This window comes from Oryctolagus cuniculus, chromosome 8, assembly GCF_051225735.1.
Source record: "Oryctolagus cuniculus isolate XC-2025 breed Fujian yellow rabbit chromosome 8, ASM5122573v1, whole genome shotgun sequence".
In the NCBI taxonomy this organism is placed as follows: Eukaryota; Metazoa; Chordata; class Mammalia; order Lagomorpha; family Leporidae; genus Oryctolagus; species Oryctolagus cuniculus.
The window spans coordinates 75,564,350-75,588,693 of NC_142874.1; the positions used below are offsets into that span (position 1 = coordinate 75,564,350).

Sequence of the window (24,344 nt, forward strand, 5' to 3'; positions counted from 1 at the left end):
GGAAATCAGTTTCCTGGTACTCATGTGGGAGACCTGAACTGTGTTCCCAGTTCCTGGCTTCAGCCCCGTCCCAACTCCCACCCTAGTGGTCATTTGAACAAGTGGATGGAAGTGGTCTCTCACTCTCACTTTGTCTCAGATACATAACATAGTATAACATAACATAAGATAACAAAACAACATAACATATAAAACATAACATAACCTCTCATGCTTTCTTGATCCTTTCCACAAGCCAATTCCCCATTGCTAACATATGCCTAACTCATTCCATCTCTGTTGCTTTACCACCTGCATTGTCATTCTGAATGCCCTCCTTCCTTTTACCAAACCAAAAAGTTGGTTTCCTCTATGACCTATATTAAAATTTCCCTCTTCTAATTTACCTACCAGAAATATCTCCCTGTTTTGTACTACGTCAACACTGCTGTAAGATCTGTATCACCCTCTCATGATATTTCCTATTTGTTCTAGTTAGCTAGATTTTTGTTGTTTTTATGTCATATTGGGTCCCTAACTAGTTTGTCTTCTGGTTTAAATTTAGTTTTTTAAAAAATTTTATTGAAGGTACACAAATTTCACGTATTTCATATATATACAAATTTAGGAACATAGTGATACTTCCCATCCTACCCTCACCCTCACCCATGTAAATCTACTTAAATCTAGTTTGCATTATTTTTCCATGGTTCTAAGACATTACATTTAAAGACTTAAAATTTTTAAATATTTATATAATTTAATATTTTTGCATTTTGACAGCTTTTATCTTGAATATTTTATTTAATGATTGGCTAAATTAGTATTTTTTTTACTAATCTTCTAAATCTATGCTATTTCTTTAAAAAATGGAAAGTTCCTGACAACTTTTGTAAATAAAAAAGTAATTGAGTAAATGTAAAAAATGTAAATATATTATGCATAAAGAATCACCCTCAATTCCTAGAATGTGCCCATGAAAAGAATTTCTCCTAGACTTACAAATCATTCTGCTTATATAAATTTGTAGGACTCGTTAATACTAACCTTATGTAAACTTTTCCTGGGAATTAATGGTAAGAAGGAAAGTCAACTCTTTCTAGTCAACCTCTAATCATCAGGAAGTACCCAATACTTCTATTATCATTGCTAAGCATACAACCAAAGCTTTATAATGGTTAGGTAGTGATTTATTTCAGATATGACACAAGTCTTAAATTATAGTGCTCCATCATCTGTGATTCCCTTCAGAAAACTTGGAAAGACAAATGGAAGTGCACTTCTTTTTATCTCTGTCAAGTTGACCCTAAAGTAGAGCCTTATCTTACAGATTATAAACCTGTAAGTTAAAAACACAATATATTAAAGAATTTCTCTTGAAATACAGGTAGACATGAAAGAGGAGGTTTTTTTTGGTTTGTTCTATACTTTGTGCCTAATGAGCAGAAGGCTTAACCTGCTATGCCACAGTGCCAGCCCCAAGAAATATCTAAAGAGACTAAATAATTATTTTGCTAATATCTATAACTCTAGGGAGGTGATAGAAGTTTATTTCAGTAAGTGTTGTTGATAAATTAGCTTGATATGGTGTAAGTCATTTAAAGATGATTCAAGAACTAAATTGTAAGTAAAACAATTGGTTTCTTTCAATTTTATTTGGTCTCTTTATCACTAGACAAAGACAGTATTTATCTTTGAGCTGCCAGCATAGTATCTGGCACACAACACTTACTCAATGAACATTCACTGAAAGTATAAATGAACAAGTAGAAGTACTTTGACCCAATATTATTTTGTAAATTCTTGTCATATTAATAATGTCTCAAGTTGCAATCTACTGTCTTGATAAAGGGAATGTACCATTATATGATGTAGTTTGCTGTCTTCCTCAAAGATTTATTGTGCAGATAACTTTTATGATTAAGGTTGGCAAATACACAGGTTATTAAAGTCAGAAGGTAGAGAGCATTTGAGTTCATACTCATATTCTGTAGATGATAAAAGAAATTCAGAAGGGCAAAGAAACTTAAGTGAACTCCAAACCACAGCACTGGTAGGAGAGCCAGGAACAAACCCTGGTCTCCTGGTTTCCAGGCAAGAGTTTCCTTTAGTTACAACATGTTAGGTGCTGGTGCCAAGAACTTCAGAATTCTGGGAGATGGATTTCAGTCTTCTTTAGTACGGTCTTGCTTAAGTCAAGTCAATATACTTCCTTGATTGCTACTTCCCTCCTTTCTAAAGAGGAGAGTAAATTTCATCAGACATCAAAGTATGTTATAAAACTGCACACTTTATTATTTTCTATTGTTCTTAGTTATTTATCAGCATAATTATTTATTGCAATATGCCTGTTTGAGGCTATTTTATTTGTTTAGTGTCTAATTTCTAGGAATAGTGAAAAGTTGTCAATATATATTCTTATATTTATACACTTTATGTATAACCAGAATATTTGGCCATGGTTATATAAGAATAATATCAATAATTTGAAACACTGGTGATGAGAGACTTGGCTATATTTATAAGGATATTTTTATTTCATTGTACCTTCTCTACAATTAGAGTATTATCTTTAGAAATGGAAGTGGAAGTCCTGAAAACTAGCATTATTCATTAATTCAGATGTCAATACTTGTAGATGATTTTGCAAAGACTTTCCTTAAGCTACCTTCTTTCATATTCCTTTGCAGAGTGGCTTCTCTGTTGTCATTACTGAAAGAACATGATTACACAATCAAACTGTCAGGTTAAGGGTTATTTTGGTCTCATATTGTATTAGCCACATTTTCTAATATGAGGATATTGACGTAATTATAGGATAATGAAACATATTTACCCATGACTTCAACTGAAAAATTATCCCTCAATAAATACTATAGTTGAGTGAGACTTGATGTCCATCTGAATTCACAATCATAATGAAATTTAATCCATAATGTTAAAGGATACTCAATAATGTGAAAGGTTTTTTCATTTAAGATGTCTTCTCAGCATTCACTGTTAACAAGAAACATAGCAAGGGAAATAGAGATTTAGGGAATTAATAAAAATTTTCCTCTTTGGGGATATAGCTATTAATTTCTATAGTGGTGGTTTTAGCAATTACAGCAAGAGAACTTAGTAAAATCAATCTGTTCATTGTCAAAAAGTGAGCTGGCCATTCTAAACAACTTATTAGTGATGGCAGCTGGTAAATTTTCAGGTTCAAATTTGTAAGCGAACTTACAGAAAGAAACTCTCAGTAAATACAACTTGTGTTGTTGTAGTCTCCACTGTCTCTTCAAATACAGGACCAGTGCACTACTCCTTTTTGATTTTTCACGTCCAGCATTTGATTTTTAAAGCCATTTCCCCAAAGCTGGTTGCCTTCCTACTATGAATTTCTTCCTCTACAATGGCTCTCCGTGGCAGTTCAAGTGAGTATAATATTAGCACAGTATGTAAAATATAATTTAGTTAATTTGTTTAGTAGATTCAGTTGAAGAACTCTTAGTCCAAATGAGTTCCATCTACTTTGGTTTTGTCTTTACAAGGTCCCAGACTGCCCTACACAATATGGAAGGCATGCTTGGAGAGGAGATCCACGCGTCTGCAGTTCCCAGGCCTGTTTCAGGGCCAGGATGTATTCAGCCAATAAAATGTTTATCCTTCCTTGTGGAGCGCTATGAGCTTTGGAAGTGTTTCCACTGCAAACATTTGACTGCTGGCGATAAGACCATGGAAACTTTTAGTACATTTCTCTCCACTCCCCACCTCCTCCTGACCAGCTCCTCAGTGCCAGTCTCTACTGAACTGAACTAAAGCATATTCATATCACACATAGTGCTCTTTGTTTACCCACCTAAACTATTCATCATCATGCCAAAAAAAATGGACAGAATCAACTGAAAGAAAATATGCAGAGTACTTGTTTGGTCTTCTACTGATAGACACAAATTTAGATATACCTACATTTATTTGTGCCTTCGTCTCATAGTGGAAGTTTTCGAATGTGTATTTGTCGGATCTTCTCTGGCGCATCTTGAATAACCGGGCTCCACGGTTGCTGAGATGGGATAACTCTTCCAACATGATGTCTCTGGGGATGCTGACCTTTTTGCCCAGGTCCATGCCCTCCACATCTGTAAAACAATATTCACATGCATGAAAACTTCAAAGCAAGCACTTTTTAATGCTTTTATAATCCATAATTTTTATCTGCTATGGGATGATTAAGATACAAGCTCCTTGATTATACTGTCTTAGGCTGAATCCTGGCACTACAGCTTTCTAACTACATGATCACAGATGTGTTGCTTACTTTCTCTAAGCCTCATCTCTGAACCGTGGTTAATGATATCAATAATGTCCACTATAAAAAGTTGCTAAGAGAATTAAATAAAATGCTTCAAATAAAGTACTTAGCATGGTACCTAGCACACAGAAAGAATGAAAAAAAATTTCACTTCACTAGTAGTGCAATTTGATCTTTCAATATTTGGTGACTTTTCAAACAGCATTGCTTCATAGTGATTTTAAGGAGCTACAGTATTCTCCCCACAGTTTAACGCATTGGCTTGAATTGTCCATAGTTACTGAAATGCTAAACCTCCTACCCCATCCTGTTTCCCGGTCTCAGTGAAAATACTATTCTGCATCCAGTACTGAGGAACCTGCATGACGTAGACAGACCATAATTATAGACCACACATCCTCTCAAATCTAGCCTACCATTTCTGTGAATCCCTTCTTCAAAATCCCTATTCATAATTATTGATGCCTTCTCCGTATTTCTGTTGCACCAGATCACATACACTTGTTTTTTTTTAATGTCTTATATTCTCTTTAGGGTTTAGTCTTTGTACCCCTTGTGTCTTAAGCATTAGAGGTGTTCAGTAAATGATTGTTATTTTCCATATTTAGTACTGAAGGGCCTTTTCAAAATCCTAAAGAGATGAAACTCCTTTCCTTGCTTATTTAATCAGGATATTTCTCTATAACCCACAGAGACATTTTGCCACTGTTGACAGCTGTTAAATGCAAAGGAAGAAAAATTTGGCCATTAGGAAAACAAGTAATTATTTTGATTGATTGAGGCAATGTTCTTGGATAATATGATAAAATAACCATAGTAATTAGTCTATTTGGAGTGTTTAGGATAAAACAATAGAATTACTTCTTAAATTTTCTCCCCATTTTGCTTTCCAAAATTCAATTTGTTTACATGATTACATTGAGAGGAGCTCCACTAATTATAAATATCATATCAAGACTCCCACTTCAGGGCTGGCATAATGGCATAGTGGGTTAAGCCACCACTTGCAACACCCACATTCCATCTCAGGAGTAGTGGTTCTGAGTCCTGGCTGCTCTGCTTCCCATCCAGCTTCCTGTTAATGCTCCTGCTAATGCAGAAGAAGATGGCCCAAGTGCTTGGGCCCCACCACCCAAGTTGGAGACCCAGAGAAAGCTCCCGGCTCCTGCCTTTGGCCTGGCTCAGTGCTAGTCATTGCAGCTATCTGAGGAGTGAACCAGCAGATGGAAGATCTCCATCTCTCTATCTCTCTCTTTAACTCCAACTTGCAAATAAATAACTAAATCTTAAAAGAAAAATAAGAAGATTCTGAAAAGTAGATAGACGATAGACCAGCCAGGGAGCCCAAGAACCAAAGAATAACATGCTGGGGAGTTCTCTGGGTTTTCTTCAGCCTTGTATATCTGGAACTTGAAGATGCTGGTAACCCAGGAACAATAACAGGTGTGGACAAAGCTCTGACAAAAGGCTCCTCTTCTGACCAAGGACCAGGAAAGGAGCAGCTGAGCAAGACAGAAAACATTTAGACAACAGTCCCTCTGCTTTAGCCAAGCATCACAGGGGAAACATCGGACTAACTTCTACACACACCAACACAGATCATATGGGGAGCCCAGAATGTGATACCCTGTGAGGTGGTAGCACAGGTTCCTAATATGCACATAGGGTGGTGTCAGAAAGGCCAAGTAGGAAGCTCAGACTTTCACCTTTGCAGGCCAGGAATAAACTCTTCCTCCCAGCAGGGTTAGTGGTGACCTTGTGGGAAACAAAACTCCCATCCATTCCCAGCACTAACAAGGAGGATCCCCTCAAATTTTAAGTAGGGAATCCAGACTTCTACACCTTCCTAATGCAATGCAGGGCAGCTTTTTCTGACTTTCTGGTATACCAAAGCAAGACAAAAATCAGTCACCAAGGATGGCAAAAATAGCTCATGGAAGAGGACTATGAGGAACAGGGCCAAATACATAAGTATTTCATAGGTTCCTGGGACTGCTTACCAGCCCCGCTGAACACTACAGGGAATATTCACCTTTGTTTATCTGCAAGTGATTGGAGTCTTTTCCACTGCGTGTTTGGAACATGGAGGAAGGAACAGCTGGGTTAGTTTTTAGTCTATGTATAATCCTCCATATACTATGCAGTATGACAGGCGTAGGTTATCTCAACTTTTTATTTTGGAATACAAATAGCACTGTCTTTTAAATCACAAGAGATAGAGGAGACACAGCATTGCTTATATATCTGGTATAACCCTAGAAGAACAGGGAATCTCCATCTTTACATGTGTCTGAAAAGCATTCAATTAACAAAGAGAAAGAACAGAATATTAACACAGAAAGTTGAGACCCACAGATTTTGTTCATCAAATTTTTAAAAATTACACAGTCTGTGCTATGTAATTATATTACAAATAATGGTTTTTGAAAGGGAGGGAGAGAGAGAAAAAGAGAGAGAGAGAGAGAGACTGAGATGGGTCCTCCATCCTCTGATTCACTCCCTAAATGATGGCTACAGCTGGGCTGGGGAAGGCCTAAGCCAGAATCTAGGTCCTCAGTTTGAGTCTCTCACATGGGCAGCAGGGACCCAACTACTCGAATCATTACCAGCTATTTCCTAGGGTACTCATTGGCAGGAAGCTAGAATTAGAAGCAGAGCTGGGACTTTCATCCAAGCATTCTAATATGGGATACAGGTGTCATCAGTGATATCTTTTTTTTTTTTTTTTTTAAGATTTTATTTGAAAGTCAGAGTTACAGAGAGAGAGTGAGAGGGAGAGACAGAGAGAGAGAGAGAGAGACCTTCCATCCACTGGTTCATTCCCCCAGATGGCTGCAACTGCTAAGGCTGGGCCAGGCCAAAGCCAGGAGACTGGAGCTCCCTCCAGTTCTCCCACATGGGCCATATTCCACTGCCTTCCCAGGACATTAGCAGGGAGCTAGATTGGAAGGGGGAGCTATACTGGAAGAGGAGCGCTGGGATATGAACCAGTGCCCAATTGAAGGGCCGGCATCGCAGGAGGGGGCTTAGCCTGCTACGCCACAGTTCTGGGCCCATCAGTAAAATCTTAACTGCTGCACTACACACCAAGCCCCAAATAATGCTTTTTAAAAATTTAGCTTTTTTTTTTTTCCTGAAAAACCTTTCTAATGGGATACTTTCAAGAAATAGGAAAGACTCCAAAGCAGGCTCTTATTAGATAATGCAGAATAACAGACTTCATAGCATTGGAATCTATCTTCTTGTAATTAAGTTAACAAAAGTTTTCAACAAGGGACAAGATCAGGAACATCATTTCTTTTCTTCTCTTCCTTCTTTCTGCTATCAGTAGGAGCAATGTGAGTCATCATAAACAGTTAAGTAAAAATAGAAGGACTAGAAAGCAGGAATAACATATCGTGTTGATTTCTGTAAATTCTAAATGTCAAGTTATAGAATAAGTTTAATTTGGAGATGCCAAAACACAATTTGAAAACATGCTTTCATCTTCTTTCTAACAGACCCAATATCAGTGACTCCACTAACATTCCTGAAATAACCATGTGACCTAAGCGAATTTCATCACTCTGGCTCTTTTGTTTTTTAAGATTTATTTATGCATTTGAAAGAGTGGGGTGGAATCTTCCCTTTGCTGGTTTACTCCCCAGTTGGCCACAATGGCCAGGGTTGGCCCAAGCTGAAGCCAGGAGTCAAGAGCTTCATCTGGGTCTCCCATGCAAGTGGCAGGGCCCCAAGTACTTGGGCCATCTTCTGCTGCTTTTCTCAAGCCATTAGTATGGAGTTGGATCAGAAGTCCAGCAGCCAAGACAAAAACCAGAAACCATATGGGATGCTGGTGTCACAGGCAGCAGCTTTACCCACTGTGCCACAATGCAGCCCCACTCTGGCTCTTGAGATTTACAATAGATGTAGAATATGTATGATGGGGAATAATCACCTTTGTGATTGACCCAGGAACAGACAGGTGAACTGACTAGGCCACTGAGTGTGGATATCGGGACTTGATATGCAAATATTGTGCCAAAGATCCTCATTTCCTGATGGATATAAACAGGAGGTGTATTGCCTGGGAAACTGTTGGCAAGTACTTAGTGGAATGACAGAGCCAGCCTTGGGATGGAGATTACCCCAAGGAAATCAGAGTAGAGACAGAAAAAGGAACAATATCCTTGGTGGCAAGCTTGAGCCATTGGATCAAACCTCTGGTCACCTCTGAACTTTTCCAATAGGAGAGCAAATAAATTTCCTTTACTGTTTAAGCTAGTTGTTTTCTGATTTCCTGTTATTTGCAACTAAAAGCACACTAATTGATATAGTTATTCTCTCTAGGTCTTTTCACTGACGTTAGTTCCAAAAGTATATTAAGATTGGTGTCACAGGGAAGGGTGAGGAATGCTGACCTAGAAGCCCATTGCCTGGGGGATCAGAAAGGAAAGAGAGAAGATAGCAGAGGAATAAATGTGGATGTACCCCTTGTCACAGTCTCAAATGGGTTTAGTAGAGACACTACAGCCATCACTACTCAAACTGCCAGCAGGAGTAGATGTGCCACAACAGCCATGGGGAACTTAACCTGTCCTCAATGGCCTGGGCACACAAAGACAGAATCAGCTGGCACAAACCATTGTTACTAGCACATGTATTCCACCAGAGAGAAGAACTAAAAGACAAAAATGGAAAAGAGGGGCAGGCACACAAAATAATTGGCCAACACTGAACCTCTTTTCTTATTCTTTCTATTTCAATTCATCTTCTTTATACTTAGGTTTGTCCCTTCTACTTCATAGGTGATAGACAATGGTGAATTGGCTTTAAATTATTGTCTGAAGGTATTTTAGATGTCTATAACCAGAAGCAATGGATAATAAGTCTAGTTTTGTGCTGGAGCCAGTTTATACTGGTTCACAGGAGTCAACGGATAAATTTTCAGGAATTCTGTAAGCCAATAATTAAACTTAGTGATCACACATTATTAAAATATATAAACTTACACATTATATAAAGTATATTAAAAACAAAGCTGTAAATACTCCAAAGTGTAAGTTTATAATTCTTTTAATACTTCTTGTTACCATCTATGCTTCTGAGGTTATTTGTATCTATTGTATCTGTGGGGGGGAAATACCATGTGATGTCGTACTACCGTTCATCTCTTCCCAACTCTGCATTTAGTGCCACCATGATGGGAGGCATGGCGGAAGCATTTATACCACAGAAATCAGCAAACTCAACTAATCAAGGCATTTTCCTCCCATTGGAGAACACTTTGTTAAATATTTACATAAGTACTACTGTCCACATCTATCAGCATCAGGAATATGTTAAATCAATATACTTTGCATAAACAAATAATGAAAGATGTAAGCTAAATTATTCAAGGTTTCCTTCCCTTCCCTTCTAATAGTTAAAATTGTGATGTCACTGGAACAGGAATTCCAGGACCATTTGTGAGTTGGGGAATCTAACCTATGATCCCTCTCATTACTCAGACTTTCAGAGTGAGGAATGCTGTCAACTGAACACTGATTCCAAGTTCAGCTGTTCCCTGTCCTGTTTTGCAAACCCCTGCACAGGGTCTTAATAGTGTGTTTAATCTTGCTGCCTGATAAATGATCTGTCTTATTCAGGGTATCCTTGCTCTCATGGCTTAGAAGGTTGTCTTTGTAGCATTAGATCATCTATTGAAAATAATATTGCAAGGCATACTTTCCTGTTGCTGTCATTTATAGTGATGCAGAACTTCAATTAGATCAGTGAATCCAACGCATAGTTTATAAAGATACAGAGGTTTTAAAACTATTTCCCCAGGATTGACTAAAAACCGCAGTTCTGATATAAAGGGCAAACCACAGGAGGGGACCTGACTGAAGCTTATTTGCTTCAGGGTGGGTTTATTGATTTAGTTTAAAGCCTTATGAAGGCAAAGAGATTTTCCATGCCTTTGCACAGGGCTCATCTATCTGATTACAGTTAGCCTATGTGGATTGAATAGTAGTCTATATAAAATATATTATTATGTAATGTTACATATATTACATATAACATGAAAGATCATAGTCTACACTATAATTACGAATAATGCCTGAAAAGACTCCAGTTGCTTAAAAAACTTTATTGATAATTATCATTACATGAAAAATCATTTTTAAACCAATCTGGGATTATTCACTTTGCTATTTCATGTATCTTTGCCTCAATTTTAATTCTAAGACTGTTTTACAGTTTTCACAAATTTATCATTAATGAAAATATTATCATTTAAGTTCTGTGTAAATCTATAAATATTTAAGAAATGAGATGACTAACATTGAATTACACAAACATAATAATCTAGTATTGTTCAAAGAATGTATACCCAGAGCATATTGGAGTGAAAAGACATGAAAGAAAACTAGGATCAAATATTGTGGCCAGCATTAGACTCTGCAATTTCAGCTTCGGTGTAAAACATGGTTTTACTAGTACCTAGCTCTCAGGTAGCAGTTCCTGGGACGCCTTGTCAGAGGTTAGATGCTCAGAAAATTTATGAATTCACAAAATACGGCTGCTTATCAGTTTTCAAAGTAAAACATGCAAACCTTCCTAGCTCTGGTTTTTCTTGGCTTTATCAGACTGCTACTGTGAAAAGTTAAACAAAAGAAAGCTAACAAACTTGTACACTGAACCATTAAGTTGAATTCTTTTTCCCAAAAACCTTTAATATCTTATATGATTTAATTAAGAACTTCCTGTCAGATTTGAAAAATTAGAATTTAAGGTATACTCATAAAAGTAAAAGGGATCTAGAATCTTTCACCTGAAATTCTGGACTCTGTGCTTTAGCAAAAGGTACATGTAGTTTCTCTCACTGCTATCATTTCCTTTGTTACTGGTAGAGAAAGTCAAAAACACTGAAGTTTGAATTCAGCACATTGCTCATAGAATCATAAAATGAAATACCTAGGCAAATCCACCCTTCCTCATTTACCGATGAGAAATTTGATGTCTAGTCTGGAACCCAGGGTTCCTGGTGTTCTATCAAAACAGCACTCCATTTAAAACCTGGCCTTCCTGTTTTCAGACCACAAAAGCTTAAGTCCCTTCCTGAAGTTACAAAAATAATCTGCCCAGTGCTCTGCTGTGCATGAGCTGTTTGCCCGTCATGAGGAGAAAAAAGCAAACAAAAACATAACAACAACAACAAAAAAAGCCCTCCCTGAGCCCAGATGAGGAAAGTGAACGGTGACAGAAGCAGTCTTATGTGGGACTGTGGTCTTCCCCATTTGTGAGGCTCTTATTCTGAACTGTCACAAAAGATCTGTGCAAAAATTCAGGCAACATCATCCTCCCAATTGGTATGGTTGCTTTCCTGGCAATTCCTTGCCACTATCATTTCTAAACAAATGCCAGTTGCTCCAGAGTGACTCTCCTTTTTCCATTTTGATTCCCCTTCTCTGCCTCTATCAATTTGTGTATTACTTCCTACCCTTCTATCCCTCCCTGTCTCTCTCTCTCTTCAGTCCACAAGTTTTTAAATGAGTTACAGAGTGAGAGAGGAACATGATTAGTACTGGGAAGCAGGTGCAGATCCAGAGATAAATTGCACAGGGTTGTGGTCAGGAGCCTATTACAGGTTACTTTTCTTGTCCACAAGTAACTCATGCACGGATAATGGCAGTGTTTTTGTCTTTCTTTTCCAATAGGCATTGCTAGATGGTAGCAATCATGGCTGGAATATTTTTTAGAAAGCACAGAGGTTTGTTTCACAACAATGACCTCAGACAACTTCGCCATCTGTTCTCATACTGCCAGTACAATGATGCCAATGTGATTAGGATGATGCCATGACAAGGAGGAAGGTCATATTACAACGAGGGAGGTCAATCTGAGCGTAGATGGCCTTGGTGTGGGCGGATCCTTTGTATCAGTTCTTTGGTAGGAGTGTAGTATATTTGTTTTTGGTACTTAATTTGACACTACGTCATAATGGATTCACAAGAGCCATCATTTGGGATGTTATTAGTAGAAGGTGGGAATTACCTACCTTTCTAAAATTCAGCCCATCTAGTTAACACTGTAGTCTATATGAATGGGTTTTGCAGTAATTCTTTGAGGTTGCTTCTCCTTCTGATGAACAAGCTGGATGTAAATCCTCCATCTTTGTTCTTGTATGTTCCTACTGAATCACCTTAAGTACTCAAAGATGCGCCAGCTGCAGTCTCTCTCCCTACAAGAACTGAACTGAATTTCCACTTCAGGTTTAGAGGACAACTGGGTTAGCCAATTCATTGCCACATTTCCTTCTCCAGGCTAGGTGTTTTAAGAAAGTGATAATAAAAAATAAATGAATACAATACTGAAGGAAAAATCCTGATGCCAATAGAGAAGGAGGCAGCATATTGGTTTGCAAACATCCTTCTTTTCATAAAGGCTTATCCATTCCAAATTTGGTGCATTTGGTCTTATAATTAAGATCAAAATAGTTGCATGCATTATCTTAAAATATCCAGATTTTGACTACTGTGAAATGTTTGAAAGTTTGGAGGATTATTTTCTTTATTTTTTAAATTTTTTTTATTTGACAGGTAGAGTTATAGACAGTGAGAGAGAGAGAGACAGAGAGAAAGGTCTTCCTTCCATTGGTTCACTCCTCAAATGGCCCCAATGGCCGGAGCTGCACCGATCCGAAGCCAGGATCCAGGTGCTTCCTCCTAGTCTCCCATGCGGGCATAGGGGCCCAAGCACTAGGGCCATCCTCCACTGCCCTCCCGGGCCACAGCAGAGAGCTGGACTGGAAGAAGAGCAACCGGGACTAGAACCCGGCGCCCATATGGGATGCCGGCGCTGCAGGTGAAGGATTAACCAAGTGAGCCATGGCGCCGGCCCCTGGAGGATTATTTTCATAGAAAGATTCCTCTGAAGTCCGTGTCTGATTTCTGTATCCTTAGAAAAAGTGATTCTTCCCTAGCTTCAGATATCTAAACATCATGCAGTTTAAAATCAACTTTCATTTAGGGTGTTGGAGGAAATAAGAAAGGAAAATTAAATATTTGAGCTGTTTCATATGGTACTGCAGCTGTTTAATCTGAGGTGGTTAAGAAACAGTCTGATTATGCCTGTGTTATCTGGAATGCTTGACATCCAAACAAAGGCAGAACATGTGACTCCTCTTCAAGGGGCTGGACTTGTCCCAATGATGGCAGGGAGGGCTCCGGCTGACTTTACATGGCTATTGTTTACTGGTGGTGAGACAGTAGTTTTCTCCTCTTGGGATGAAATTTTACTTTTTCTATGTTTCATAAAATATCACAACAGTGATGTTTATAAAAAAGAAAAATACACACTTGTCCTCAACGGTCTGTGTCAGTGCTAATGTGCAGTAGAATTCAACATATGATTTAGACTGGGAATACACTAAATAGATTGTTTAATTTGATTATAATGCAATTAGAAAATGATGACCCATTCACAGTCTAGTTTTAAGGTACACAATTTAGTCTCAAATTCAAGTGATTATCAAATTTTTGCCTTGTTGATCAGGAAAACTTGCAATTTCGAGTAAACTACCTAAAACAGGAAATACAAAGATGCATAAGCATTTAATAGAAGCATGAATTTTGGAACTTTGGATTGGTACAACTCATTTCCAGTATCTTACTCAAAAATGTTCTCATTTTATTACAAACTAATGTATTAAAACATGGGAACCAAATTTAGCACAATATAATAATTATATAGTGTGAAAACTAGAAAACAAAACTGAACAACAGGACCCTTTAGAGAAGTGGGAGTGGGAAGCATCCGAAAGTCTTTGATCGGATCCACTGAGCTTGCTTTGTGGGAGCTGCAACATGAAAACACATAGCTTAATTCTATTTCCAGCTGCCCCCACCAGGTTTCATGCCTCTGCCTCCCAAAGTGGTTATGGTGAAAGGCCACATTCCTTGTCAATAGAGAGAAATAAGGAGGCTCTCTGGAATTTCACAAATATGCCTGTAGTGGCCAAAATATATCCTTAAAAGGATTTAGATATTTTACTTCTCAACTTTTCAAATTGATGCTTTCCATTTTTTATAAACAAAATTGAATTTCCTTTATAACAACCAAAATGCAAGGTATAAAGCGTTGCTTTCTAGACTTAACTTGCTAGAATTTTTTTAAAAAGAACACAGTGGAATACTACCTTGCATCTAATACATATTAAAATTTTTTGAGCCAATACTTCATTTTCTCAAAAATTATAATTGAAAGTAGTTTTGCACACAAAAATACCTTATAAAATCAGTTATTAAATATGGGGACTGGTTTCAGGGTTAAGCAAATAAGCAATGCACATAAATTCCAACCTAACCAATAACTTTTGCTTTCAAAAAGAGCTATAGAATGTATTTTGAGTGGCTTATGCAATACAAGGTAAAATAAATCTAGGTAGACCATGTGGGATAGACAGTGAAGACAAGAGGGTATGAGATCTGTTCCCCCTCCCCCAAATAAAAGAGAGAGCTAATAGCTTATAATGTGAAAGGCAAGCCAAGTAGAATGTACATCAGTTGTCAGATTTCTTCATTCCTTTTACAGCAGTTGCACATCTGAAAATAGCTTTCAAATGAGAAAGGATGACTACAAAAGGCTCAGTTACCATAGGCTTGCTATACTCCCAGAGCCCCAAGTTTGTTGTGGACAGAAAGGCAAAAATTTCAAGGCAGTAAACTCTAGAACATTACATAGCTTCAGGAAGGAGCTACTTCAACTCTACGAGAGATTTGTATTAATACCATTTCCATGGATCTCCTTCATGATGGCAGATGCTTGCTGTTTCCGCTGCTTCACCAAAGTGCTGTGTGATAGCATGGTGTTCTGTTCCCTGTGGGAAACAAAGGACATTATTGAGGCAACATAAACTCATTTGAAGTGCTGTATCATCGTCCTTCTGAAAGAGAATATTTTTGTTCTTTATTAAGAATCCGTTATTGTTTCCCACTGAGAGACCTACATATACATTCCTTGGATGGTGACAGACCATATAGCAGTGAACACAGGATGATACAGTTAGGCCCAGTCTTAGTTGTACATGAGTACAATGATCACCAGGCAATGAAGAACAATGAAAGAGCTGGCCTCCTATCTCCTCCCTTTCTCTTTTCCATGGTTTATTTTAATCTGTCATTGTTTCCTTACTGGCCTTCGTTTGTACCAGCATCACAACACATCAATTCCAGCAAACTGCAGGAATGAAGGAGACAGCACATTAAACCAGAACTCTCTGGTGGTGGCAGTTTAATATTGGCATCAACAGCTGTCCTTTAGAGCAAAGAACGCCCATTTGTGAGTCACAATTCTGAATCTCCTTGCACAACTGACCAATAAAACCTTTTAGGAAACAGTGTACTCACCTTGCTTTTAAACTGCGCTTTTCAGCAAGGATGAATCCCAGCTGTGGAAGAGGACTCTGCAGATGGACTATGGATGGCACTTGGGCCCAATGGTTTTTATCCTTGAACCTGGGACAGCATGGTCCCTAGCTCTGCCTCAAACTGGGGACTGAGCCTTTCTGAAGAGACTGGCATCCAGCTGACATCAACTGACTATATATAGCACCAAATACTTTAGCTACTCATATCTTCCTGGCGAAAGGGAGGAACAGGGAAAGATTAGGTTCTCTACATTGTGTTTCTAGTTTGTGAGATGGTTGCATGAAATGTTCATTCTTTGGACACCCAGAAAGCTTTTACTGAATACCTTCTGTTTGAAGAGATAATAATAAAGAGGGACTTTAAAACATTTTTAAAGATGTAGTTCTGATCCATCTTAGCTGAAGTGACAAGAGACATATACATGATTTAGAACAGAATGTTGGATTAATCATAATTAAAATGAGCAGTATGGTTAATATCAGTGGAGATTAAACAAGAAAGAAAGCAATGTGAAGTTGATCAACAGAGCCAGCTCTTAAGCCTGTATTGGAATTTAGACAAGGTTCAGAAAAATAGGTGACCTGAGGCTGGCTCAGGTGTGGCATAGTGGGTAAAGCTGCCACCTGCAGTGTGGGCATCACATTTGGGCGCCAGTTCGAGTTCTGACTGCTCCACTTCCAATCCAGCTCTCTGCTATAGCCTGGAAAAGCAGTAAAAGATGCCCCAAGTGCTTGGGCCCTTGCACCCGCATGAGAGACCCAAAAGAAGCTCTTGGTTCCCAGGGTCCTGGCTCCTGGCTTTGGATTGGTCCAATTCTGGTCATTGTGGTCATTTGGGGAGTAAACCAGCAGATGGAAGACCTTTCTCTCTCTCTCTCTCTCTCTCTCTCTCTCTCTCTCTCTCTTTCTCTCTCTCTCTCTTTAACTCTGCCTTTCAAGTAAATAAATAAATCTTTCTAAAAAAGTAGGTGATCAGAGTCAGTACCCTGGCAGAGTAAGTTAATCCTCTGCCTACAGTGCCAGCATCTCATATGGGTGCTGCTTTTAGTCCTGGCTGCTCCTCTTCCAGTCCAGCTCTCTGCTGTGGCCTGGGGAAGGCAGTGGAGGATGGCCTGAGTGCCTGGGCCCCTGCACCCACATGGGAGGACCAGGAAGAGACACCTGGCTCCTTGCTTTGGATCAGTGCAGCTCTGGCTGTTGCAGCCATTTGGGGAGTGAACCAATGGAAGGAAGACCTTTCTCTCTATCTCTCCCTCTCACTGTCTGTAACTCTACCTCTTAAATATATAAATATAATCCTTTTTTTTAAAAAAAAAAAAAGATGATCTTTGAATGGTAAAGTGGCGGAGATTTTGAAATAGAGCTTAGTAATTTGAGCCATGAAACTATAGAAAAGCTTGGATTCATGACTAGATAGGGTTCTTTTGCTTTTTGTTTTGTTTTTGTTTTTTGAAAGGTTTATTTTATTGTTTATTTGAAAGGTCGAGGTAAAGAGAGAGGGAGAGAGATCTTCAGTCTTCTGGCTCACTTCCCAAATGGCTGCAATAACTGGGGCTGACCCAGGATGAAACCTGGGGTCTGAAACTCCATCAGGTTTCCCACATGGGTGGCAGAGGCCCAAGAACTCAATCTTCCACTGCTTTCCCAGGTGCATTAGCAGAGGGCTGGATCTGAGGTGGAGCAGCTGGGACTGGAACTGACACTCACAGGCAGTTACCCATCTCTAGAATGTCTGGGCATCAGGATTTCTATCTGGGGGAGTGACAGGATACAAGATTTGAAAGGTAAGCTGTGCTGTCCTCCTTGCTGGTCTATAAGCACAGAAGCATGACCCATCTTTGGGATTTCCCTTTTACCATTCCTCACTTTTGGAATATGACTTCCCCTCCCCAGATGGCTTACTCCTTCATGCATTCATGACTCCACTCAGACACCACTCCTCACAAAGTTCTTCTCCCATCACTCTGTTTAAAAAAAAGTCACACACTGCCACTCTTTAGTTCTCTACTGTGCTTTTTTTTTTTTTTTCTAGTTAAAATTAAAGTTCAATGGAGGCCGGCGCCGCGGCTCAATAGGCTAATCCTCTGCCTGAGGTGCCAGCACCCTGGGTTCTAGTCCTGGTTGGGGCACCGAATTCTGTCCCGGCTGCTTCTCTTCCAGTCCAGCTCTCTGCTGTGGCCCAGGAGTGCAGTGGAGGATGGCCCAAGTGCTTGGGCCCCTGCACCCGCATGGGAGACCAGCAGAAGCACCTGGCACCTGGCTTCAGATCAGTGTGGTGCGCCGGCCGTAGCACACCGGCCGCAGCGGCCATTGAGGGGTGAACCAACAGTTAAAAGGAAGACCTTTCTCTGTCTCTCTCTCTCACTGTCCACTCTGCCTGTGAAAAAAAGAAAGAAAGAAAGAAAGAAAGAAAGAAAGAAAGAAAGAAAGAAAGAAAGAAAGAAAGAAAGAAAGAAAGAGCAGCCAGAACTCAAACTGGCACCCATATGGGATGCTGTCACTGCAGTCAGCAGCTTTACCCACTACACCACAGTGCTGGTCTCTCAATATTTATTTAATTAATGAGTGATTTGGAAAATAATTGTAGTGTATTAAAGATTTGGCATGATTTTTGAGCCCTCTTCCTACAATGTTAAACAGCTGTTGGGAAATGGGACTGTAATAAATGAACAATCAGTGGAATATAAGAAAGTGGTGGTCATTTAGAGGAGAAGTAGTATTGTATGAGATTGAAATGGATTATACATTTCAGTACCTGATCATGAGATTAAAACTTTAAGGTTGTAGATAGTAGGTTTAAGCTAACCTATTGCAATTGCTTCTAAGCAAACATTTACATGAAATGTTTAAGTATATACCAAGGAAAAACCATGTAGCCGAAGCCATTGACTTCAAGTTGATTTTATTTATTTATTTATTTATTTATTTGACAGGTGGAGTTATAGACAGTGAGAAAGAGACAGAGAAAAAGGTCTTCCTTCCATTGGTTCACTCCCCAAATGGCTGCTACAGCTGGCGCTGCTCCAATCCGAAGCCAGGAGCCAGGTGCTTCTTCAAGCTCTCCCATGTGGATGCATAGGCCCAATTACATGGGCCATCCTCTGCTGCTTTCCCAGGCCCATTAGCAGAGAGCTGGATTGATAGTGGAACAACTGGGGCTTGAACTGGCACCCACATGAGTTGCTGGTGTTGCAGGAAGCAGCTTAACACACTGCACCACAATGTTGGCCCCACTGTGATTTTTGCATTGGCAAAACAGAGATTACAGTTATCTATCACATGGAGCCATGGTCACTTTACATACAGCAATTTTAGGAATTCCTTATACTTAGTAAAAGTATAACCAATGTTTATTTTTCCTTTTACCATTATTATGTCTGCCTTTATTTGTCTGCAATATGAAAGGATTTAAACCCTTAGAACAATCAGTTACATTATTTAGTAAAAAATAAAAATAGATTTTAAAAGCTCCAGATTTCCAATTTGATCATCTTCATGTTTCTAACTTTGTATTATGTACAACACTATCCCCAGAAAACAATAATTGTTATGTTAATTTTGGTTTTCAAAATGACAGTAGATATTTTAAGGTCTTATAAAATATAGTATCTTACTTGCTTTTGTTATTTTTTCACACCTATTGAATTTAAAATTGTGTGGCCTTATTTTTTTAAGCTCATTTATGCATATAAACTTTCTGGTTTCTAAATTATTATTTGTTCTGGAAAATAAGAACAACAAATCATTAGCATTGCAGTTTTAAGATGGTACATGCGGCCAGTGCCGCGGCTCACTAGGCTAATCCTCTGCCTTGCGGCACCGGTACACCGGGTTCTAGTCCTGGTTGGGGCGCTGGATTCTGTCCCGGTTGCCCCTCTTCCAGCCCAGCTCTCTGCTGTGGCCAGGGAGTGCAGTGGAGGATGGCCCAAGTGCTTGGGCCCTGCACTCCATGGGAGACCAGGAGAAGTACCTGGCTCCTGCCATCGGATCAGCGCGGTGCGCCGGCCACAGAGACCGCGGCGGCCATTGGAGGGTGAACCAACGGCAAAGGAAGACCTTTCTCTCTGTGTCTCTCTCTCTCACTGTCCACTCTGCCTGTCAAAAAAAAAAAAAAAAAAAAAAGATGGTACATGCTATCAACCTGCTTCTTAACACAAGTGCTGAAATTTAAACTGACCTTTAATAGTTATTATTCAGATGCTCTATTCAGGAAGCCAATGCCTTTTAGCTTTAAGTCAAGTCACAGTTAGTGTGTTTCTATTTCACCTGTACAAAGATCTGGTACTAGACAACACATTAAATCTTCCCCCAAAGATGTCTCCCTTGTGTTCTCAGTCCCACCCTCCCATTCCTGTGTGCTGGGACATTCCCCTCCACCTCCCCTCCCACTAAAAGCTGGAAAGGCTATCTCCTACCTCCAAGGACTCAGAATCAGCCCTTGTCCTTCTAATTCTGCCTGTCCTTGGGGCATATTCCTAACTCCAATTTAAGCAGAATAATACTTTGTCTTTCTCTCAAGGTCTTAAATGGTTTAAACTAATTGGTGCTAAAGACAAAAGATCTTTGCTTATAAGCCAAATAATGAGATTCGAATGGTAGAATTTTGTGTCTTAGGAAGGATTTTTGTGAGAGATTTTTCAATATCCTTGTAACCAAACTGTTTCTGCTGCTACGACATCACAGTTGCATTTCCAACTACTTCACCATTTTCTAAAAAGAGGGGAAAGATTAAGTAAGGTCACTTTTTCTGCCATATTACTACTAACTAAAATCTGCACCATGAAGACCTGTGAAAGGCAACTTTATCCAGCCAGTAGTAAACATGAGCACTTTAGCCAACTGGTAAACAAAGTCTGCATTGCTTGCTCTCCCTCACTGAGCCCTTATTGTTAAATTCTGTTTCTCCTTGCCCCATTTAGTCTATTTAGTTGACTGTGGGCAGTTAGAGATTAGGACAGGATTGAGAGGAAGTAGGATGTGGGAACTGACTGTTTGCTAGGTGGGCAGACAACACATCACTGTTATTGAGCCTCAATTCTGGATTGATGCACACATAACCCAAGCAGGACAGCTGCCAGACCAGTGTTAAGTGATGGGTCTGAAAGTACAGTTACCATGCTAACTTTGGGAAGAAAGAATCTGCTTAAAAGGAAAACAAATGTGGTGTAAACAACGCACTTCTGGTGAGGCTGCTGATGGAAGCATGGGCTTTAGTTTGTGCCTAATGTCTTAGTCTTTCTCCTTGATGCCTAATTGGCTTGCTGTGTCTTCCATAGTTTTCTTTTCTTTCTTTCTTTTTTTTTTAAGATTTATTTATTTGTTTGAAAGGCAGAGTTACAGAGAGAGAAGGAGAGACAGAGACAGAGATCTTCCATCTGGCAGTTAACTCCACAAATGACCACAATAGCCAGGGATGGGCCAGGCCAAAGCCAGGAGCCAGGAGCTTCTTCCTGGTCTCCCACATGGATGCAGGGGCCCAAGGTCTTGAAATGTCTTTGATTGCTTTCCCAGGCACATCAGCAGGGAGCTGGATTGGAAGTGGAGCAGCCAGAACTCCAGCCTGTGCCCATATGGAGTGGTGACACTGCGGACAGTGCTTCACCCGCTGCGCTACAGCACTGGCCCTGTCTTCTATAGTTTCTATTTTTCTATAGTGAAGAGGTTCCAGTCTACAGTTAACCTCCTTAACAGGCCATAGCCAGGGTGGAATAGTAATGAGTAGTGCCATATTGATCATACTGCAGGCCCGAGTGGAACAGCACAAAAAAAAACAGGTGAGTGCCACTGGTCTCATTATACTAAAGGTCTTGGGGCAACAAGAGTGTTCACAGGAATAATTAATTCAGAGGAGTTATTCTTTGCAAGGCCTTGTTAGTTCTGTTCTACAGATGAGGAAACTGAGGTTCTGGTCCTCAAAGCTGCATAGTTGTAAATTACGGAAATGAAATTAAAAACTGGTTCTGTTTAATAATCCAAAGGCTTTTTCCTTTTCACTGTTTTGTACAGAAATCTTCATTTTTCTTAGTCCTTTCTGAATATTTCTGTATCTAGATGAGAAAAGTAAAGAAGCAGAGTTGAGAACAGTCCGAATAATTATTGCAATGTGATCTTTATTGATTTCCTTTGGAACTTAACATCCTACCACTAGGTTTATTTTGGCGGAGGTGCTTCTTTATAGTATTGGTGGCTCTTTTCCAACTCATGTTTTTCTGGGTCGCAAACCTCTAGAGTTCCTCATGGTGTCTTTTCTCAGGGTGCTTTGCTTTCCTTCAGCTGTGCAAATACTAAGGTTATTAAAATGCTTAACATAAACAGATGGAAGCCTGTGCACTTGGCTGGGCAGTCCTCCTTGCTTTCCTGGCCTGTGTACCACACCAGTGCAAACACATGCACTGTCTCCACTGGCAGCAAAAAGGACCAAATCCTCCTCTTCAAAATACTGCATTTATAGGGAAGCCCTGATTTTACTTGTCTTTTTTTTTCTTTCAAATTTATTTCTTTTACTTAAACATTGTCTTCTCAGTTCTTAAATTAAGACAAGGGAAACTGGGGAGAGAAGAAGGGATATGGAAATCTCAGTCACCAGTTCATCAAGGACAGAAGCTAACAGAATAGAACTGGGAACCTGGAAAGAAATTAAAACTTCATATACAGGAATATTAAGAAACAAGTTGCCAAAGCAAACTTGCAAATCATTTTTTTTCCTTTGCTTGCATCATCCCAGCATTTATTCAGAACTTCATCACATTTCCTTTCACAATTCTAGCCAGCCTGGGTTTTTCCTTTACAGACACAAAATACTTTCGAAAGAGGATTTTTTTTAACCATTTTTCTCACCTTCAAAAAAATCTACTCCATCTCTACGTACAAGTTTAGCATGACCCAACTGAAGTTCATTAAAAAAAAACTCAAAAAGACTGTAAAGTCAAGAAATTTAGTGTGAAAATATATCAGAATATTCCGTTTGTAATGGTTTGCATTGTGGTACAATAAGTTAAGCTGCCACTTGCGAGGCTGGCATCCCATTTCAGAGCTTCTGATTCAGTTTCCTGCTAATGTGCCTTGGAAAGCAGGGGAAGATGACCCAAGTGTGTAGGCCCTGCCACCCAAATGCAAGACTCAGACGGAGTTCCTGGCTCCTGACTTAAGCCACATCTTCTTTTCTCTCTTGCTAATGCTTCTGTAACCTCCCTGGCTTCTTTACTTTTCTGAAATATCCTTGTTTATTCCCTCCACCTGAAACTCCACCCACCTTGTTCCCCTCACCCCCATATCTGCAAGGCTCTCTCCCAAGTCACCTTAAGGGCTACTTTTCTTTTCTTTTTATTTATTTGACAGATAGAGTTAGACAGTGAGAGAGAGAGACGGAGAGAAAGGTCCTCCCTCGGTTGGTTCACCCCTCAAATGGCCGCCACTGCTGGAGCTACGCCGATCCGAAGTCTCCCACGTGGGTGCAGGGGCCCAAGCACTTGGGCCATCCTTCACTGCCCTCCCGGGCCACAGCAGAGAGCTGGATTGGAAGAGGAGCAACCGGGACCAGAACCCGGCGCCCACATGGGATGCTGCCACCGCAGGCAGAGGATCAACCAAGTGAGCCATGGCACCGGCCCAAGGGCTTCTTTTCAACACCACTTTCTTGGTGCTGCATTCCTTGATACTCCTCTTCAAAAAACTCAACACTTGCTCCCCCAGAACTTCCTATCCTTCCTTGAATTATCTTTCTCCATAATGTGTATCACTCTCTAACATATTGCGATCAACCCCTTGAAAGCACAGAATATTGCCTGTTTTGTTCTCTGCTGTCTTCCTGGCACCAAGCAAAGTGGCTAACACACAGTTGGCACTTAATACTTTCTTAAGAAATGGAAGAATGGATGCATGAATTGTGTGCATAGTACTCCAGAATTGCAATCTGCTTGCTATGCCAGTGTTGCTTCAAGACTGATCTCCTAGATCCTCTGCTCTCAAATCTCCCTTTAGTCTCCTCCTACGTGAAATGTCAAAATACACGTAGAAGGTAGAGCAGTAAACATTCAAAAGGCTTCTTTAGATCATTCTTATAGCAGACATTGATAAAACTGAGTCAAATGTAGTTTGGTTTTTGAGGAATTTATAATCCAACGGGGGAGTAAGTTGTGTAAAAGTATGTGAGTTGCATAAATAGAAAAGTTTTCAGATTACATAGTCACAACTTTTCCTTTAACTGCAAATTACTGAAGAGATGGGAGCTTTTTTGAGCCTTGGGTAGCTGTTGGGTCTGTGCTTTTGTTGGACTGAGAAAGGTAGTGAGGAGGGCTCCAAATTTGAAAAAAGCTGGGCAGCGTTCATTAATTCACATTAAAAAGGAGAAAGAGAGTCTCAAAGTTTTTCTTCTGGAAAAAGAAAGGTCAGCTCAGAAAGGAAGGAGTTGAGTTGCACTGAGGACCTCAGAAGGAAAGAGTATGATTTACAAGTAAATGTGGGCTTGGGTTTTGGAAATGAAGTGCCAGGGGATGGGGGTGGGAAGGGGGAAAGAAAGATTTTGGACCAGTTTCCATAAGAATCAGAGGGAACTGACTGGACACAGAGAAGCCTTAGCATACCTACAGGCAAAGCAATGAAACTGCATTTTCTTTTCTCCAGAATATCTTAGTTATAGGAGCTTCTTTACTAAGAATTTGAGTGAGTTAATTAAGTGTT

General features: G+C 39.7%; 1 protein-coding gene across 2 annotated transcripts in view; it reads right to left on the bottom strand.

The window, feature by feature from the left end:
• MYOZ2 (myozenin 2) overlaps positions 1-15,778 on the bottom strand; it is a 37,480-nt gene extending 21,702 nt beyond the window's left edge. Inside the window, exons 1-4 of one of the 2 annotated variants that reach the window (XM_089302877.1) lie at positions 15,646-15,778; positions 15,028-15,116; positions 3,931-4,100; positions 2,929-2,976 (exon numbers count right to left, since the gene is read on the bottom strand). In XM_089302877.1, coding sequence (XP_089159003.1) covers positions 2,929-2,953 — 25 coding nt within the window. In that variant the 5' untranslated portion in view covers positions 2,954-2,976; positions 3,931-4,100; positions 15,028-15,116; positions 15,646-15,778. The remainder of the gene's footprint in view (positions 1-2,928; positions 2,977-3,930; positions 4,101-15,027; positions 15,117-15,645) is intronic. The other variant, XM_002717224.6, reaches the window with a different exon arrangement.
• Positions 15,779-24,344: the final 8,566 nt, after the last annotated feature.